Genomic DNA, 20,860 nt, shown 5'->3' on the forward strand with positions numbered 1-20,860 from the left:
TAACCAGGGGGGAGTGCAGCGCCCCAGAGTCCTGGTCGTTGCAGTACTGTGGCTCCGCCACTATGGGGAGCCATGGTGCGTCCGATGGCACTGAAGGGGTTCATCTGATCAGGTATCACAGACACCAATACATTTCACAGCTGGGCCTCCGGGGGGAGCTAAGGGTTCTATTCATTAGGCCACTCCCCACCATAGTGGGTAAACTGGGGGTCTGGCAGGAAGTTAGATCAGAAAGCTGACTGGGTTGGAACCAGGCAACACCTTGTGGCAGAGGGTGTTGTAGGGGAAGATACAGTAGGGTCTCTGTCAGGGGTGGGATCCTGACAGAGGCTTGGCAACAGGAAAGAACGTAACGGGACCAGGCCTGCTCCGGGAAGTGGCGGTACCCAAGGAAGGATTAGAAGCGAGATAGATTGTGCTGAGTGAGAAACGAGATCACGCAAAGGAGAAATACCAGTAGGAGTCGTGCTGTAAGACCGAAGCAACATCCTACTGAGGCGCACTACCGGTGGCCGGAACGCCAAGGGAGTAGAATAATATTCAGCTTCAAGCAATACTCCAAACCGCGGCAGGACAGTCAGTCTAAGGCGGGCTGTCTAACACATATCACCTATGCAGTCTTGGGGGGCAACTTGTGGAGAGGGGCGACTCTAGGGTCCCGGAAGAGCTCCGAGCCTACCCGTCAAACGGGTGCCGTCCCAACCAGAACATCAGGGAGGGACAGAGGATTAGCAGAACATCATCTAATCGAGTTGTGAGGGAACTTAAGAAACAGACACAACAGTTGTGGGGTACTTTCCGTAAGCACAGCAGGGAAGGACCACAACACATAGCGCTAGTAGGAAGGCACCGATTTCCACCTGTGAAGAGAACCCTGGAGGTGCCATTGGACCGGCCGGACTTGCGCAGCCTGGTGAACCGTGTTCCGGACTGAGGACCCAGAGATCTTCAGTAAAGAGGTAAAGAGACTGCAACCTGGTGTCCTCGTTATTTACCGCGACCTGCACCCCACAACTGCACCATTATCATCACACTCCATACCTATCTACTGTGCGCCCCACGGCAGGGTCACGGACCGGGGCCTAGCCGCCGTGACAACCCCTGAGCAGAGACTCACAGACCCGGTACCGGGTACCCCTCGGCCCTGCGGCGGTGGGGGCGCTACAATTATACTGCTGCTACGGTGTACCGCCCCTAGGAATCCCTGACTACGTAACCTTCCACTGCTGCCCCTAGTGGTTGCAACACCACTACTCTTGTTGAGGGAGGATCTAAATTGATCCTTCACAGTTGACTCAGTGATTTCCAAATTAATCTACAGGGTGTTGCCGGCAACTGAAAATGACCAGACGGAAACGTGTGCCTCTGTATGGGGGATCGAGCAGATCTCTGGCCCCCGTTTTATTGTGTATCGCTTTTCATAATCATAGAAATTATACGTCAACCAATCAGCATAAGAACACGCTCACAGTTCTTAACCTATAAGAATGCAGGAAAAACTTAACCCATGAGAATACAGAAAAACCGGAAACTACATATATGGTCATATCTTCTTGGCATAGAAAAACACATACTAACAGGTGCATCAATCTTGTATAGAAATACACCCCCGAATCTATTATCTGGCTCGAGTCAGAAGACTCAAGGTCTTTATACCAATTATGAACCATAGCCTAGTTGAATAACAGGCTTGTGAACAACAAGATAAAGTTATTTCATGGCAGCTATAACCTTTTACCTAATTAAATAACAGAATTTATCTTTAAGCAACAAGAAAATGGAGTCAAAAACACAAAATGGAGAACCTTTTATATTTTGTTCCTTCACACTCTAACCTAGGTCAGTCCATAACAGATAGAGGCATTGATCAGAGCACAGGAGCAGCTGGGAGCTACTTTGAAGAGTGGGAACACTGCACTGGACCACAGAGAGGTGGCCGAATGACTGACCGATCGACCAAGAGCTGCCCCCATAATGGTTGACTTTAGTTGAGATGCAACTTACTGTCCTTATAGAGGGATTGTAGAAATCATCTCTGAAGCTCTAAAAAGTAAAGTTCTGACATGTACAAAAAAGTTTAATTATCTATATAGGTCGAAAATAACAATAAAAGTATGTCCTTAGTGCAGTTTATGAATACACATTTATGAAATCAAAATAATAACCATGGAAGCCAATGTCAAGATTAATCTCCTGTGCAAATATTCTTAGTGACAAAAGCTTGTTTGTCAATTAATAACTGAGAAATCAGTATTTCATTTAGAAAAATATGTTAACTATTTGGATACTATGAGAATCCATCAACATTCATCGTATTCTTACCCAAAGGTGTCAGTATTATTAGTATTTCTGAACAAGAAATATGTTCAATACAATTGGTATATCTCTCCTATTCTTCTTGGGCCTCGCATATCTGTGCAGTACATGGACGGCCTACTAAGTTAATTGGGCACAACATAATCCTTAATTTCTTGGGTTTCCAGCAGCAAGACACCTTGCAATGAACTTCTTTTCATAGAACTTTTCTATCAAAAAGAACCAAAATCTGCAGTTAGACAATAGAATTCGGGTTGCAGCCCATCTAGTATAATTGTGCAGTTGCCAATAACGTGCTACAGGTTTTTAGACATTAATTTTTAAAGGATTGCCAGGATAACTACAAATAATACAGGTGGCTGCTGACTTGAAGGTCTACTACCCCAACAGCAGGATCAGATCAAGTGTAGTTTGTAGTCTATGAACACAGAGACACTTACATTATATATGTAAGTGCGGAGCGCCCCCACACCGCCGCAGGGCCGAGGGGTACCCGGAGCCGGGCCTCTGGGATCTCAGTCCTGGGGTTGTCACGGTGGCTAGACCCGGTCCGTGGCCCTGTCTGTCAGTGGGGGACGTCCGTTGCAAATAGGTGCTGTTAACGGTGGTGTAGCGGTGCAGTTGTGGGGTGCAGGTCGCGGTAAATAACGAGGACACCAGGTTGCAGTCTCTTTACCTCTTTACTGGAGATCTCTCGGTCCTCAGTCCGGAATCCGGTCCACCAGGCCGCGCAAGTCCGGCCGGTCCAATGGCACCTCCAGAGTTCTCCTCACAGGTGGAAATCAGTGCCTTCCTTCTTAGCGCTTTGTGTTGTAGTCCTTCCCTGCTGTGCTTACGGAAAGTACCCCACAACTGTTGTGTCTGTTTCTTAAGTTCCCTCACAACTCGATTAACTGATCTTCTGCTAATCTTCCGTCCCTTCCTGATGTTACAGTAAGAACGGCACCCGTTTGTCAGGTAGGCCTGGAGTTCTTCCGGGACCCTAGAGACGCCCCTCTCCCGCAATTGCCCCCCAAGACTTCATAGGTGATATGTGGTAGACAGCCCGCCTGAGACTGACTGTCCTGCCGCTGTTTGGAGTATGGCTTAAAGCTGTATATTATTCCACTCCCTCGGCGTTCCGGCCACCGGTAATGCGCCTCAGCAAGGTGCTGCCTCTTTCAACAAAACCCCTGCTGGTATTCTCCTTCTGCTTGATTTCGTTTCTCACTCAGCACAATCTATCTCGCTTCTAATCCTTTCTTAGGGCACCGCCGCTATTCTGAGCAGGCACGGTCCCGTTACGTTCTTTCAATGCCAAGCCTCTGCCAGGATCCCACCCCTGGCAGAGACCCTACTGTCTCTTCCTCCACAACACCCTCTCTCACTAGGTGTTGCTTCGTTCGATCCAGTCAGCTTTCTCCACTAACTTCCTGCCTGACCCCCAGTTTACCCACTATGGTGGGGAGTGGCCTAATGAATAGCACCCTTAGCTCCCCCCGGAGGCCCAGCTGTGAAACATATTGGTGTCTGTGATACCTGATTGGAGGAACTCCTTCAGTGCCATCGAACGCACCATGGCTCCCCTTAGTGGCGGAGCCACAGTACTGCAACGACCAGGACTCTGGGGCGCTGCATAAGAAGATGGACATACCTCCCACGTTCCCCCTTGAAGACATGTGTATTGTTGTAATGGATTTGAATGTGTAGTGTGTATTGTGATATGTGTTGTTGGTGACAGAGTTGCGTTCTGCCCCACAGTAGGGAGAGTCAGTCTTAATAGTTGGGACTAGCCCAGAGTGAGAGGGGCTAAAGTAAAGGGACAGAGACAGTTTCCTGTCAGGAAGTCAGATAGCACTCAGCCTACAGTGAAAGTACACCTAAGGTCTGAATAGTCAGCAGAGCCACATGATATGGGTGTCCCTGATGTGAGTGGAGACCAAGGCTGTGAATAAAGAAATTTTGTGTGCTATAGTAATTGGATTAGTATAGAAAAAGGCTCACAAAAAACTAATACCATAAAAGTATAAATTTTATTCAAAAAGACAAAAAACAATTATAAAACCAGTTGACACCAGGTCACTAATGACCTACTAAGACCAGACCATAGGTAGGTTGGGGTTAAGGTATAGCTATTTCACCCTTTTTACCCCTATCTTAATCCTACCTATCAGCGGAGGTTGGCACCCTCTTGAACGCAATGTGGCGTCCCCGCTCCTCGGCGGCTATCCCTTCTATCCCTAGAATTCCCTGATTTTCATTACTGGGTTTTTCCGGATTAACCCCTACAAAACACATACCGCACAACAAACCATAGAATACTACTGCAGTATATAACCAACCAAGGATTTCTAACAAAAAACCGCCACCATACAAAAAAGGTCTAGTACAAGCTAAAGACAATACTCATGAATACAGGGACAATTAAATAACTCTAACATAACCCTATAGGGATCCCTGCCTGACAGCGGAGGTTGGCACCCTCTTGAACGCAACACGGCTCCCCCGCTCCTCGGCGGCTCTCCCTGATAGCTCTAGCAATCGTTTATACTTGAGTCGCACGGAGCTATACAGTGTAACCATACCCTATAAAGGTGAACGGTGCTAAGCCGCCAATAACCCCTCACTGTCTTTTAAAACTTGACTTCCAGGGATTTATAAACTGTCACCCAAATAATATCAAAATAAGAAGACACAGTGCAACATATATACAAATGATCCAATCGTCCCAATGGGATCTACAATTCTGAGTCCCAGCAACAAGACGTCATTGTTTTCTTAGTGCACTATCAAAATGCCCTTCCAAACATATTTGCAACATGCCCGTTAGCATAGAGTTAAACCTATGTCTATATTTATCAAAGCACAGAGTAATTTTTTTTTATATATATATATATATATATATATATATATATATATATATATATATATATATATAACATGTACTCTCAGCATACCACACCAGGCATATACAGAGAACTAAAATATTGCAACATGCCCTATTGACAAAAGATTTAACATCAGTTTAAATATTGCAGCATGCCCTTCAATATGCAGTTAGACCTATGTCCATATATACTATGCATTGTTGCACAATGCCCCTTGCAGTAGGTCAAGAAGATAATAAATTGAGAAAGCCAGAAAGTACTGGCAAACTTACTTGCATTCAGATCTCACCTCGACGCATTTCCCTCCCATGATAAAGTTCCTCAGGAGGCATATGGGAATGTCCGTGTAAACATCACATCAGACTTAGATATAGCGCCTGGTTGCAGGTGTAATTCTGGTTTTATAATTGTTTTTTGTCTTTTTGAATAAAATTTATATTTTCAAGGCTGTGAATAGCAAGATCCGAGGTAGGGATGAGGAAAAGCGACAGAAAGAGAGTGATGCACTGGAGATGGGTCCTAGGACAGGACGCCTAGCAGTACGGCCTCCGAGGATGGAACAGGAACGTGAGACGAAGAGAGTGCCCCGGGCGGGAGTTCCAAGGCGTCAACAAGCAGAGAAGCTAAGTAAACGCTATAGTGGCGATCTACCCCCCTAAAGGTATAAGAAGGACATGGAACCGCTGGTTGAACTACAGGACTGACAGTTAATGGACTGTAATACCATTATTGGGGACTGAAGAGACACCCGAAGTACCAGGCTGGGTAGTGTTGAAGGTAGGGACGCTAGCTGGGCCAGCTAAATTCAACAGCATCATGCGGCCTGCAAGAGCGTAGCACCCCCATAGACAAAGCCCACACACCCAGCCATGACCCTCAACTTCATGTAGTGTGCCAGGGCATAGAAGACTAGTACCTCACCCACGGCTACCGCCCCATGCCACGTTACATATGGATTAAAGTATGTGCCCCCTGAAAATTACAGTTACAGGAGCTTTTATGACCTCCCATTCTAAATCCATAGGTGACAACATAGAAATCGTCCCTCTGCAGCTTAACAGCTTCCACTCTTCTAGGAAGACTTTCCTACAAGATTTTGGAGGCGTTCTGTGAGAATTTTTACCCCTTCATCCGGGAGAGCGTTTGTGAGGTCAGATACTGATGTTGGGGGGAGGCCAGGCTCACAATCTCCATTTATCCCAAAGGTGTAGGATGGGGTTGAGGTCCAGGTTCTATCTGGCCGGCCCTATTCTTTCACACCAAACTCCTCCAACCATGTCTGTATGGACCTTGTGCACTGGGCATATTCATGGGGAACAGAAAAGAGTCTACCCCGAACTGTTCCCACAAAGAAGGAAGCTACAATTGTCCAAAATGTTTTGTGTTGAAGAATTAAGACTTTGCATCCTCATACTATTATCCCTCTTCCATCTGTACAGCGGACACAATGCAGTCAGGTAAAGTTTTCCTGGAATTCACCAAACCCAGACTCATCAGTCAGATGACAAATAGAGAAGTGTGATCTACAACTGCACAGAACACGTTTCCACTGCTCCAGAGTCCGGTGGTGGCGGCTTTACACCAATGCATTCGACACTTGGCACTGTGCTTAGTGGTGGAAGAGTCATGAAGGACTTGTTACACCGGTGGCTCCTGTTACAGGACGGGACTGGCATCAGTGAGTTCTGCACCATGAGCCATTCTGTCCCATGTTAGAGAAGGCAGACCGCATGGCGAGGGGTTGGATACTATACACTGGTGGCAAAGAGCCAGATGTTATACCCAGGGGGCAAGAGGTCTGATGTTATAGATCGGGGGGGCGGGCAGAAGTTATATACAGGGAGCAAGGGGCCAGAGGTTATACACCGGGGCAAAGAGACTGAATGAGAAACCTGAAATCAATAATTAAGACATGTGTTCCAATACTTTCTCCATATAGTGTATATTATCTGTATCCACAACACAATATATTTATTTATCCAGGTCATGTTAGCATTTGAATCCCCTTTTGTAATAGTTTTAAGTTACACTTGTCTACCCAGCATTACTCAAACATCCTAATACCCCAAAATGCCCACCTTGGGGCATATCTGCTTATACACCAACCCTTTGGGTCATTTTCACATGACAACTTTCATAGGATAAAGTGTCAGGATTCCGGTCATCCACCACCCTATGCTGTGGTTACATTTTCATGAAAAGAAAATCACAAAAAATAATTTTGAAGTTATTAATTACAATGTATCATCATCACATTGATCTTGTGGTTAAGCCTTGTAGGCAAATTGCTAATGGTGGAATAGTCAGATTTGTATGAATTGCTTTAGGACGACTCTATTGTCAGGTTGTGGTTGGTTCTTCTAACTAGGTTGTCTGGGACTTGAAGGTACGTTTGACATTTAAAGTCTAAAGCTTTATTGGTATTATTGGGCTGATGCACAGTGCTGGACAGGATGCGGGGAGCCACGCCGTAGCGGACGGTGACGAGGGCGGAGGGTGGTGGTTGCCGGTATGACGCAGAGTAAACGCTTCTCGGCTCTTCAGAGATTTGCTCTCTCCAGTGTTTTTGCTTTTCTTGCAAAAGCCCAAAATTGGTTGGAGGATCTGAAAAAGAGACAAATATTATGTCACCCTCTTTTTCTCCTTTTTTATGTAAATCTTCTTAAGTCCTGTAATTAGTCATAAATATGTAATTTACCTGGTGTAAATGCCGCTGTTCTCCTGATTCTGGCGCTGTATTTTTTTTATTCCCGCGCCTCTTCATTCCTGAAATATGATCATGTCTTACGTGTATATAAATTTTTCTCTTTTTAGCCAATAGGGCGGTGTCTGCAAGATGACTCCCACAAAAAAGAGTTGAGGTCCTGCCCACTTGACCATCAAGACTAGATTCATATACAAGGATGAAATGGCCATATCTCAGGAACGGTGAGGGACAGGAACAAAAGAAAAACAAGGTTGGATTTAGGAGGAGAGCGGCATTTACACCACATACCTAAATGACATGCCATATTTATGGTAAGTGACTCATGAAGTGTTTCTGTAAATACTTCCAATCTTTATGAATTGGCAATTCTAGAATTCTTATTATTTATAATGTCTTTTCCTCTGTTATTTCTACAAGAAGCATATGAATAAATTGATAACTTTACCAGTTGGCGGCTTGCCCTACATACTGACACTCTCCAATCAGTGTTGCCAATTTCAGACTGCGTAAAGACACACTTGTTCTTTTAAAAACTGGCTGGGGAATAGCCAAACTCTGCTATAAAGGTGAGGTTGTGGAAGACAGATTCATGTCACAGAATGAGCACAGCAGCAAGACACAAGGTAGTTATAGTGCAACAGCAAGGTTTCTAGCATGCAAGATTTCAAAGCATCCCTTGATTGAAGTTGATGGCCATGTGTCTTTTTTCAACCATATTAACTATGTAAAGAAGGCTGGGGTTTCAAGTTGTGTTGTTCAAGTTTTTTTGAAGAAGCAACAAGAAATAAGCAAAGTTGAAGACCGTCGTCGCAGTAGTTCGGCCAAGGAAACTTAGTGCAGCAGATGAAAGACACATCATGCTTAGTTTCCTGCTAAATTGGAAGATTTCCAGCAGTGCCATTAGTGCAGAACTGGCAACAACCAGTGGCACCCAGCTGCACCCACCTTCTATTCGGAAAAGTCTGGCTAGCAAAATGGCAGCAGGTTCTCTGGAGTAATGTGAAATATTTGGTTGTAACAGAAGACAGTTTTTTCGCTGGGGAGTGGTACAATAATGAGGGTCTGCAGGCAACAGTGAACCACAAAGGAGGGTCCTGCAAGTTTGGGGTTACATTTCAGCAAATTGAGTTGGGGATTTGTTCAGGATCTCAATGCTGAGAAATACAGGCAGTTACTTATCCATCACGTAAACCATCAGGGAGGCAAAGACCCCAAACATACGGCCAATGTCATCAATAACTATTATCTGCGTAAAGAAGAACAAGAAGTCCTGGAAGTGAGGATTTGGCCCATCTCCTTTCCACTGCAATGGGGACACGGTTTGTACACTGACACCATCCGTGTGCTAGCTCTGATTTTTACAGACCCATAGACTTCTGTGGGTGATTTTGATTAAAAAAAAAAAAAAGTGATAAAATTTGACATGTCTCCATGATTATTTGAGGACACAAAAAACACGGACATGTGAGCAGGTCGTTACAAAGTAATAAATGCGCGTTCTGTCTGTTTAAAACATCTGAATGAGGCCTAAGCTGCGGGATCACGTCTGACACCGGGAAATTGCTGAATTAAACATTCTGATACTATTGAAATGGAATAAGAAAAAATAAATAAACTTTAATTTTACCCGTAGAAGGAAAGTCAGATTTCTCTGGAGCCCAGGTCAGACTGTTTCCATCCCAACTCCGAAGAGGAGGCAAAGTAGAGTTGCCGCGTCTTATGTAATGGTCGTCATAGTGTGATACTAAGTGTCCAGAACCGGGCTCTCCGTGATGTGACAATAAATGATGTCCTGGTAAACCCTGGAATATGGAATACAAATATGTCATTTTCCCCAGTTTTCAGTTTTTCGGAATTGGCTTTTACAGCAAGAAAATCACAATGGACATGACTGCAAGGCACTGAAATCATTGGATGTGCGCTAATTACAACGGGCTGCCATAATCTGGAACTAGAGGTACAATGTAATGCCAGGGGTGGACATAGAAATCATAGGGCTCCATAGCAGAAGTTCTAATTGTCCCCCCCTCCAACCCCCCAAAAAAGGAAAAGTAAGAATATTCAGCAGGGTAACAGAAGAGCACATCTCACAACTTTGCAGCCTTTATAAAGTAATTTTTCTCCTGCTGGAGCCCTAGATTCTCATTCATTGCACCGATAAAGTATGATGCCAACAAAAGTGCCACACAAACACTGTGATACCCCATATTGAATTCTTCCACACTACCCTCCACATGCACAGTATGATGACCCCACTGTACCCACCCCTCAACTCCCCCAGAAAAGTATGGTGACCCCAACACAGTATGATCCTCCAACTGTGATCCACCATACAGTCCTTCATGTAGTATAATGGCCCCACACTGTATAATGGCCTCCAAACAGCCCTTCCCATAGTATGATGGACCCCACACAAACATTCACACTGTACAATTGTTTGCATATAGTAAAAAGGCTTACAAATATGTTAATAGCCTGACATATCATTCCATATAGCATAATGCACCCCATAGTCCTCCATATAGCATAATGCACCCCATAGTCCTCCATATAGCATAATGCACCCCATAGTCCTCCATACAGTATAATGCACTCCCCATAGACCTCCTTATAGTATACTGCACTCCCAATAGTGCTCCATGTAGTATAATGAACTCCCCATAGTCCTCCATATAGTATAATGTACCCCCAAAGTCCTCCATATAGCATACTGTACGCGCTTATTCCTCTATATATATTGTAATGCACCCTCTAGAAGTGAAAATGGCACACCTACTAGGGCCGTGGGGTACTCGGGCCAGGTCCTGCGGTACTTAAAGGGGTGGTCATGAAAGCGACCCAGTCCATGGCCCTGGGAGTCCAACAAAAATTATGAAGGAAAGTGGAAAATAAAGTCTATGGGGGATAATTCATGACGCCACCTGTGGTGTTCGGCCAGGATGGCCGACAGTGCTTAAAGGGACCACTGGGGCAGATGGTAACGCAGTGAAGATGGTTCTGCTCCCCACAGGTGGAGTGGGGCCCCAGGGCTACCGGTGCAGTTGGTAAGGGATGATAGACGGTGGGGTGCACGACTGAGGGAACAGGAAATAATTGGAGGACACAGGGGTTGCAGTTTCCTTTACCTTTTACTGGTGAATTGCAGGTGCAGTCTGGGGCACAGGTTACAGGTGTTGATGGGATCCGGGAAGCCTGGGAGTAACTTGGGATCCACCTAGCCAGGTAGGTTCGGAGGCCTCTCTTCTGCGCTGTATTTTCTGTCTCTGGCTGCCTGAAGCTTTACACAAGTTCCTCTTAAGGTCTATTACTCCTAACCCATATGGTTGACAGCATGAGCCTTTCATGGACACTGTCTTCTGACTGGCAGCCCCAGACTCCTGACTTGCTGTGGTGCCTCCAGGTGTTAGATGGGCCAGGAAACCTGCAATTTCCTGCTGTCCGGTTCTAGTTGCTGGGCCTTCAGTACCCTTGCAACCATGGACTCTGGTGTCCGGTTTCTTTTGTGCCTAATCCTGAGGTGAGCTCAGTCACAGCTCCACTCCCAGTCTCTCCCCTCACATACTTCCTTTCCCTTGACTGTCTCACACTAAACTCTCTAACCGCACCTCCAGACCAGAACTTATAGGGAAGTTCCCCTGAAACCGGGTTTAGAGCCCTCCCTTCAGATCTGGAGTCAGGAAGGTGTTGTATGTTTGTGTTACCTGCTAAGGGGATCCCTCCTTACTTCCAGGCATGACATCACCCTCCCCCCATGAGGAAGGCAATGCCATTGTGGCAACCTAACTCCTGGGATGCCACACACCCCTATAAGGAGCCAGGTGTGTTTTCAAGCTCAACTGCAGCTTTCATGGTTAATGATTGTCGTGTTTAGCATCTATTAACTATCATAATGCTAAACAAAACAAAAGCTCAATCCGGAAGGCTCAGTTTCAATATTAAGGAACTTTTGTTTACCTCCATCCTTTTTAAGAAATATCTCCTCTGTATTCGATCTGGTTTACTGCCTGAGAACTGTACAAAGTCTTTTTCATAGCAGCTCTTGGATGGTGAAAGATTGCTTCTCATAAACTAAAAATAAAAACAAAGAAAAAAACACAATAAATGAAAATGTGTATTATAATAAAGATAAATGCTCAAATGTAATAATGAAGGCAAATAGTAACAGCCACTATTTAAATAAACTGTTGTTTCAATATTTTGATATGATTGCATTGCTCTGTCCCTACAAAATTAATAAAAGGTACACATGCTTATGAGCCTTTGCAGAATAGTACACCTAAAGGTAATCTGTCATTAGGTTTTTTCCACCTAATCTGAGAGAAGCATAATGTAGGGGCAGAGACCCTGATTCCAGTGATGTGTCACTTACTGGGCTGCTTGCTATAGTCTTTGTAAAATTCCTTTTATATCAAGAGGAGATTATTGCTACAAGACTAATAAATCTGTTGCCATGTAGTCCTCCATATTTATGAGCTCTATGTAACCCCGCCCAACACTGATTGTCAGCTTTCTGCCTATGCACAGTATACACAGAAGGCTTCCAAACAGTGATGTGGGCTGGGTTATACAGAGCTCAGCATTTAGAGAACTGGTAGATGTGCAGCAGATAAAACACTATGTTTGTGTGCCATATGCACTGTGCTTGTGTAATGTGTGGGCTATTCTTGAGTGACGTATGCCCTGTGCGTGTGTAATGTGTCCACTGTGCTTATATGACAAGTGGGCTGTGCTTGTGCGACATGCTCTGTGCTTGTGTAACATATGTGCTGCGCTTGTGTGCGCTGTGCATGAGTGACTTGCACAAAGCTTATGTGACGTGCGCTATGCTTGTGTGATGTATGTGCTGTGCTTTTGTGATGTATGTGCTGTGCTTGTGTGATGTATGTGCTGTGCTTGTGTAACGTGTGTGCTGTGCTTGTGTGATGTATGTGCTGTTCTTGTGTGATGTATGTGTTGTGCTTGTGTGCTGTGCTTTTGTGATGTACAGTACAGACCAAAAGTTTGGACACACCTTCTCATTTAAAGATTTTTCTGTATTTTCATGACTACGAAAATTGTAAATTCACACTGAAGGCATCAAAACTATGAATTAACACATGCGGAATTATATACTTAACAAAAAAGTGTGAAACAACTGAAAATATGTCTTATATTCTAGGTTCTTCAAAGTTCAGAAAAAAAAGTTCATCCAGTCTGTTCAGCGCTCCCAGGTAACAGGCACCAGGCAGAGGTATTACAAATCTTCAGTAATTTATTTAAAATAAAAGATCTTAAAAAACAATACATAGAACAACGCGTTTCGGCTATATACTTATTAAAAATAGCCTTCCTCAGGTATGATATTACTTTATAGACTGCTGGAGTTATATAGTTTACATAGGTCCACTTGAATAATTAATTATGTTAATTGATCAAGACCTGGTGGTTCTTCATTAGCTTCTTTGCTGCTTAGTGGTTTTCAGTATATAGCTTTAGCTTATCCGTGTATAAGTATATTCATTTGAACAGTTAAAATACATAATAAAATATCATACCTGAGGAAGGCTATTTGTAATAAGTATATAGCCGAAACGCGTTGTTCTATGTATTGTTTTTTAAGATCTTTTATTTTAAATAAATTACTGAAGATTTGTAATACCTCTGCCTGGTGCCTGTTACCTGGGAGCGCTGAACAGACTGGATGAACTTTTTTTTCTGAACTTCACTCCACAGTCTCCTGGCTGAGAGATCCGTTGTATCCGGACTATAGCTGCATATCAGGGAGACAAAGCATCTCATCCAGACCACAAAGGTCGATACGCTATGACACAAGCCACATCAAAGGTGAGCAATTTAGCCTTTGAAAATTGAGTTGAACTAAATAATCTGCACTTAGATCTGCTCCCTGTTTCTTGTCTTTTCCCCTCTCCTAGACCCTGTAGCCTCGGGGTCATATATCTCAGGTTCTTCAAAGTAGCCACCTTTTGCTTTGATGACTGCTTTGCACACTCTTGGAATTCTCTTGATGAGCTTCAAGAGGTAGTCACTGGGAATGGTTTTCACTTCACAGGTGTGCCCTGTCAGGTTTAATAAGTGAGATTTCTTGCCTTATAAATGAGGTTGGGACCATCAGTTGTGTTGTGCAGAAGTCTGGTGGATACACAGCTGATAGTCCTACTGAATAGACTGTTAGAATTTGTATTATGGCAAGAAAAAAGCAGCTAAGTAAAGAAAAACAAGTGGCCATCATTATTTTAAGAAATGAAGGTCAGTCAGTCCGAAAAATTGGGAAAACTTTAAAAGTGTCCCCAAGTGCAGTTGCAAAAACCATCAAGCGCTAGAAAGAACTGGCTCACATGAGGACCGCCCCAGCAAAGGAAGACCAAGAGTCACCTCTGCTTCTGAGGATAAGTTCATCCGAGTCACCAGCCTCAGAAATCGCAAGTTAACAATAGCTCAGATTAGAGACCAGGTCAATGCCGCACAGAGTTCTAGCAGCAAACACATCTCTACAACAACTGTTAAGAGGTGACTTTGTGCAGCAGGCCTTCATGGTAAAATAGCTGCTAGGAAACCACTGCTAAGGACAGGCAACAAGCAGAAGAGACTTGTTTGGGCTAAAGAACACAAGGAATGGACATTAGACCAGTGGAAATCTGTGCTTTGGTCTGATAAGTCCAAATTTGAGATCTTTGGTTCAAACCACTGTGTCTTTGTGCGAAGCAGAAAAGGTGAACGGATGGACTCTACATGCCTTGTTCCCACCGTGAAGCATGGAGGAGGAGATGTTATGGTGTGCGGGTGCTTTGCTGGTGACACTGTTGGGGAGTTATTCAAAATTGAAGGCATACTGAACCAGCATGGCTACCACAGCATCTTGCAGTGGCATGCTATTCCATCCGGTTTGCATTTAGTTGGACCATCATTTATTTTTCAACAGGACAATGACCCCAAACACACCTCCAGGCTGTGTAAGGGCTATATGACCAAGAAGGAGAATGATGGGGTGCTACGCCAGATGACCTGGCCTCCAGAGTCACCAGACCTGAACCCAATCAAGATGGTTTGGGGTGAGCTGGACCGCAGAGTGAAGGCAAAAGGGCCAACAAGTGCTAAGAATCTCTGGGAACTCCTTCTTGCTGGAAGACCATTCCCGATGACTAACTCTTGAAGCCAAGAGTGTGCAAAGCAAAAGGTGGCTACTTTGAAGAACCTAGAATATAAGACATAATTTCAGTTGTTTCACACTTTTTTGTTAAGTATATAATTCCACATGTGTTAATTCATAGTTTTGATGCCTTCAGTGTGAATTTACAATTTTCATAGTCATGAAAATACAGAAAAATCTTTAAATGAGAAGGCATGTCCAAACTTTTGGTCTGTACTGTATGTGCTGTGCTTGTGTGTGATGTATGTGCTGTGCTTGTGTAACGTGTGTGCTGTGCTTGTGTGATGTATGTGCTGTGCTTGTGTGATGTATGTGCTTTGCTTGTGTAACGTGTGTGCTGTGCTTTTGTGATGTATGTGGTGTGCTTGTGCGATGTATGTGCTGTGCTTGTGTAACGTGTGCTGTGCTTGTGTGATGTATGCGCTGTGCTTGTGTGATGTATGCACTGTGCTTGTGTGACGTGTGTGCTGTGCTTGTGTGATGTATACACTGTGCTTGTGTGACGTGTGTGTTGTGCTTGTGTGACGTGTGTGCCGTGATTGTGTGATGTATGCCCTGTGCTTGTGTGAGGTGTGCGCTGTGCTTGTGTGATTATGCACTGTGCTTGTGTCATGTATGCACTGTGCTTGTGTGATATATACAGTGCCTACAAGTAGTATTCAACCCCCTGCAGATTTAGCAGGTTTAATAAGATGCAAATAAGTTAGAGCCTTCAAACTTCAGACAAGAGCAGGATTTATTAACAGATGCATAAATCTTACAAACCAAAAAGTTTTGTTGCTCAGTTAAATTTTTATAAATTTTAAACATAAAAGTGTGGGTCAATTATTATTCAACTCCTAGGTTTAATATTTTGTGGAATAACCTTTGTTTGCAATTACAGCTAATAATCTTCTTTTCTAAGACCTGATCAGGCCGGCACAGGTCTCTGGAGTTATCTTGGCCCACTCCTCCATGCAGGTCTTCTCCAAGTTATCTAGGTTCTTTGGGTGTCTCATGTGGACTTTAATCTTGAGCTCCTTCCACAAGTTTTCAATTGGGTTAAGGTCAGGAGACTGACTAGGCCACTGCAACACCTTGATTTTTTGCCTCTTGAACCAGGCCTTGGTTTTCTTGGCTGTGTGCTTTGGGTCGTTGTCTTGTTGGAAGATGAAATGACGACCCATCTTAAGATCCTTGATGGAGGAGCGGAGGTTCTTGGCCAAAATCTCCAGGTAGGCCGTGCTATCCATCTTCCCATGGATGCGGACCAAATGGCCAGGCCCCTTGGCTGAGAAACAGCCCCACAGCATGATGCTGCCACAATCATGCTTGACTGTAGGGATGGTATTCTTGGGGTCGTATGCAGTGCCATCCAGTCTCCAAAAGTCACGTGTGTGGTTGGCACCAAAGATCTCGATCTTGGTCTCATCAGACCAGAGAACCTTGAACCAGTCAGTCTCAGAGTCCTCCAAGTGATCATGAGCAAACTGTAGACGAGCCTTGACATGACGCTTTGAAAGTAAAGGTACCTTACGGGCTCGTCTGGAACGGAGACCATTGCGGTGGAGTACGTTACTTATGGTATTGACTGAAACCAATGTCCCCACTGCCATGAGATCTTCCCGGAGCTCCTTCCTTGTTGTCCTTGGGTTAGCCTTGACTCTTCGGACAAGCCTGGCCTCGGCACGGGAGGAAACTTTCAAAGGCTGTCCAGGCCGTGGAAGGCTAACAGTAGTTCCATAAGCCTTCCACTTCCGGATGATGCTCCCAACAGTGGAGACAGGTAGGCCCAACTCCTTGGAAAGGGATTTGTACCCCTTGCCAGCCTTGTGACCCTCCACGATCTTGTCTCTGATGGCCTTGGAATGCTCCTTTGTCTTTCCCATGTTGACCATGTTTGAGTGCTGTTCACAAGTTTGGGGAGGGTCTTAAATAGTCAGAAAAGGCTGGAAAAAGAGATAATTAATCCAAACATGTGAAGCTCATTGTTCTTTGTGCCTGAACTACTTCTTAATACTTTAGGGGAACCAAACAGAATTCTGGGGGGTTGAGGGGTTGAATAATAAATGACCCTCTGAAAAGACTTTTCACAATTTAAAAAAAAAATAAACAAAGAAATAACATTCTTTTTTCTGCAGTGCATTTCACACTTCCAGGCTGATCTACAGTCCAAATGTCACAATGCCAAGTTAATTCCAAATGTGTAAACCTGCTAAATCTGCAGGGGGTTGAATACTACTTGTAGGCACTGTATGCTGTGCTTTGTGACATATGTGTTGTGCTTGTGTGACATGTGCGCTATGCTTTTGTGATGTATACAATGTGCGCTATGCTTGTGTGATGTGTGTGCTGTGCTTGTGTGATGTATGTGCTGTGTGTGTGTGATGTGCACGCTGTGCATGCATGACATGGGTGCTGTGCTTGTGTGATGTAGGCACTGTACTTGTGTGATATATGTGCTGTGCTTTTGTGATGTATACAAAGTGCGCTATGCTTGTGTGATGTGTGTGCTCTGCTTGTGTGATATATGTGCTGTGCTTTTGTGGCATATGTGTTGTGCTTGTGTGATATGTGCTGTGAGCTTTTGTAATGTATGCAATGGGCTTGTGTGACGTGTACTGTGCTTGAGTGGCATATCTGCTGTTCTTGTGTAATGTATGTGCTGTGCTTGTGTGATGTATGTGCTGTGCATGTGTGATGTGCACGCTGTGCTTGCATGACAAGTGTGCTGTGCTTGTGGAATGTGTACGCTGAGCTCTTCTTATGTGAATTTCCTTATCAGAGAAAGCGTGGACATCTTCATAAAGAAAGAAGAAATTAAAGATGGGTGACAACTGTGAACAATCGCACTGTGAACAACATCCCAAACTGTACCTAAATAACATATTCAAGGGATTTAATTCTAGAAAAATTCCCTTCTACAAGTTATGACATAAATATGTATAATGAATATCGCCACCTTGTGGTTATTGCCGTTTTTAACATCTGTACGTATATTATCATATTTGTGTTTCTGCTTTATGACTCCTTGTATCCTGGCCTATCACATTGAGTATGACGTTGAAAATGCTGCTCACAAATGTTGATAATTTAGATGACAGGCGGCACAGGATTTTCTTTCTAGAACTCTGAGGTTCCTGGGATTTCTTCTGACAGTTCTGCAATTGTTCCTGGTGGAGCCTTCCAGACAGTGGTGTTACCAGTTAGCACCAGTCATTAGGTTATATAGATAATTTCAGATTTTAGACCGATGATCCTGGCAGACCGTAGCGGTGGCATCAGACATTGCCTGACACATTGTACAGACAGTGAGGGGGCTGTGCGGATTCAGCGGTGCTCAGAATGTGCTGTAGAGAAGTAGGCAGCGCATGTAATGAAAAGCACAGTGACCCAATGGTTAGCAATGTTACCTCGCGGTGCTCGGATCATGGGGTTTACCAAAGATAACATCTCCATGGTATATATATGTGCTTCATGTCTTAAGAGATCTTCCCCAAATTCTCCAATATACCCCACATTCCAAAATCATACTGGTTGGGTATTCTGGTTACCATAATCCGTCTGTCTGGCACAGGAAAATTAGATTGTGAGCTCCACTGGGGACAGGGTCTGCGTGAGTGAGGGTAATCTTTGTACAGCAAGGCAAAACTCAGTGAATGGCCGCTTTATTGGATGCACCGATCGACCACCCATTGGGTTAATCGCCTTTGGTCTCCAGAATTGCAGCTATTCATTGAAGAATACATTCCAGTAAGTAAGTGTTGAAATCATTCTGGACAAATATTGGCCCATGATGGAGGACAGGATAGCATCTCACAGTAGCAGCAAATTACATGGAGGTATTGACATGTCCGGAATGGCCCTTTCCACCTCGTCCCAGAGACGTTCTCTAGGTGACTCCAAAGACCAGGGTAGAAACGAGAAGTCACGATCATGTTCCTCTAATCCAATCCATGACTATTTCACCCTTGTGGCAATGGTGCATTGTCCTGCTGATAGCGTTCTTCTGCCATAGGGTAAACTACTGCCATAAAGGTCGGGTACAATGCTTAGATAAGCTCTTGGTAAGGACCCATGATGTGCCCAAAAAACAATTCCCCACACCATTACTTCACCTACACAAGTTGGCACCTATCAGGAAGGGTTCACCGATTCATGCTGCACGTGCAAAATTCTGACCCTACCAGGGGCATGAAACACAAGCAATCTGGATACATCTGACCAGACAATGTTTCTTCGATGCTCAATGATGAAGTTTTTGCTCCCTTTTGCCAACTGTTGCTGCTGAGGGCACCTCCCATGACTGAAAGCCAGGGGCTGCTGGGAGGAAATAAGTTCATTTTCTCCCTGTAGCCGCATCAGTAAAATGCCCAGACAGTATCGTAACGCTATTGACCTGCAGATTAACTGTGGATCTGTAGGTAAATAGCTTTTTCCAAGGTGATACGTTCCCTTTTAGACTCCTACTTCTTGTTGGGCAGGTGGACGCAACAGGAATAGACATACTCAGACACGGACTTTTACATGAAAACCTTCTGAGCTTTTCATCTGAGCCTGATCCAAAAGGTCCTTGTGAAGGAAGAGGGAGCAGATGAGGCATCGCATATAGTGATTGGTGGATCCTGTATCATCTACTGTGTATAGAGGTTATATTTCCTTGAAATCCTTTCTGTGATGATAATGAAACTGCTGAAAAGTCTTCTACACAGAACAGCAATTGTGAATCTCTGGTATAAGATGATGTGACCAGTGTAAAAATTGTAAGATTTTTGATTTTTTTTATAGATGCAGAAAATTGAAAAGCAATATTAGAAAAATAAAATAAAAATATATTTAGCATAAAAACCTGTAATTTTCTTAAGTGAATTTATTATTTTTTTAAAAATAATTATCCAATGGCTCTGATTGCACATATTTGCAGGACCTTTTATTTGAATTCCTTTTTTTAAACCTATAACATTTTTATCCCTATTTGTATTCATGTTTTTTGTACATACTTTACATTCACCTGAATTTTTGTCTGTAGCTTTTATCAGAAAAAATATTCTCTTTTTTTGTTTATCCGATCACGCCTATAAAATCAAACAACGTAAAACAAAAATAAATGAAAAGAACCCTTGTTCTTCATAGGGCTAGATGGATAAAAAAGCCCCTACATTTTTTTTTATGTACAGTATGTGATGTCCTATGGGGGAGTCCCATTTGGATGAATACAGCTATTAAAAGACTGGGAAACCCCATCTAGCAAGTTGTGGCAGTGACGGAATACGGAAAGGGACCAAATGAAGAGGGGACAGCGAGTGTTTTTTTTGGCTTCTATGAATGACAGGAGCAGGTGGGTTGTAATCAAATATTACACTAAGTAAGAAGAAGGCTTTCCCCAATGTATAACCTTGCTATTTGTACCACAATGACGCCCTTTGTCCCAGCCTTCGAACATGGAAAGTACCTTTTTTCGCTCCTCCGCCCAGTTTCCAATGAGCACTTTGTTAGAATATCTCTGCTCGATCCTCCATCCCGGCAGAGATCCCTTCTTAGCACAGAGGGGATATGTCGCCATAGTGAGACTGGATCTGTCTGCTCTCTGGAGATCACATCTCGCTGTTCTGTCTGCAGTCGGAATGTTTACCGTTGCCATGGGAACCACAATGACAGCTCAGTTCCATTCATCAGCAGATATCCAATGGATACGCTGTGTCAACCTCCTAAGAAAAGTCACGATTCACCTACAGTTAATACAGGGTCAAGTTCACTTAAACAGCTCCTTTAGCCCCTTAACCTGAGCTTTTTCTTCTTAAATGACCAGACACCTTTTAGAGATTTCACACACATTGTGGTGTA

At 43.9% G+C, this 20,860-nt stretch overlaps 1 protein-coding gene across 1 annotated transcript; it reads right to left on the reverse strand.

The window, feature by feature from the left end:
* Nucleotides 1-7,079: 7,079 nt before the first annotated feature.
* CFAP107 (cilia and flagella associated protein 107) lies at nucleotides 7,080-20,661 on the reverse strand. Its single transcript, XM_077250248.1, has 4 exons — nucleotides 20,469-20,661; nucleotides 11,845-11,958; nucleotides 9,518-9,692; nucleotides 7,080-7,787 (listed from the first exon to the last, which is right to left on the reverse strand). Exons 1-4 carry the CDS (start codon nucleotides 20,655-20,657, stop codon nucleotides 7,507-7,509), a joined length of 759 nt encoding a protein of 252 aa, XP_077106363.1. The 5' UTR covers nucleotides 20,658-20,661; the 3' UTR covers nucleotides 7,080-7,506.
* Nucleotides 20,662-20,860: the final 199 nt, after the last annotated feature.

Source organism: Ranitomeya variabilis, chromosome 4 (assembly GCF_051348905.1).
Source record: "Ranitomeya variabilis isolate aRanVar5 chromosome 4, aRanVar5.hap1, whole genome shotgun sequence".
NCBI classification, from domain to species: domain Eukaryota; kingdom Metazoa; phylum Chordata; class Amphibia; order Anura; family Dendrobatidae; genus Ranitomeya; species Ranitomeya variabilis.

Coding starts and splice junctions, on each gene's coding strand:
- CFAP107 (XM_077250248.1), bottom strand. CDS start 20,657: ATGGCAACGGTAAACATTCCGACTGCAGACAGAACAGCGAGATGTGAT. Junction 9,693..11,844: donor ATTTCTTAAAAAGGATGGAG/GTAAACAAAAGT, acceptor TCCATATTCCAG/GGTTTACCAGGACATCATTT. Junction 7,788..9,517: donor ATCTGACTTTCCTTCTACGG/GTAAAATTAAAG, acceptor TCTCTTTTTCAG/ATCCTCCAACCAATTTTGGG.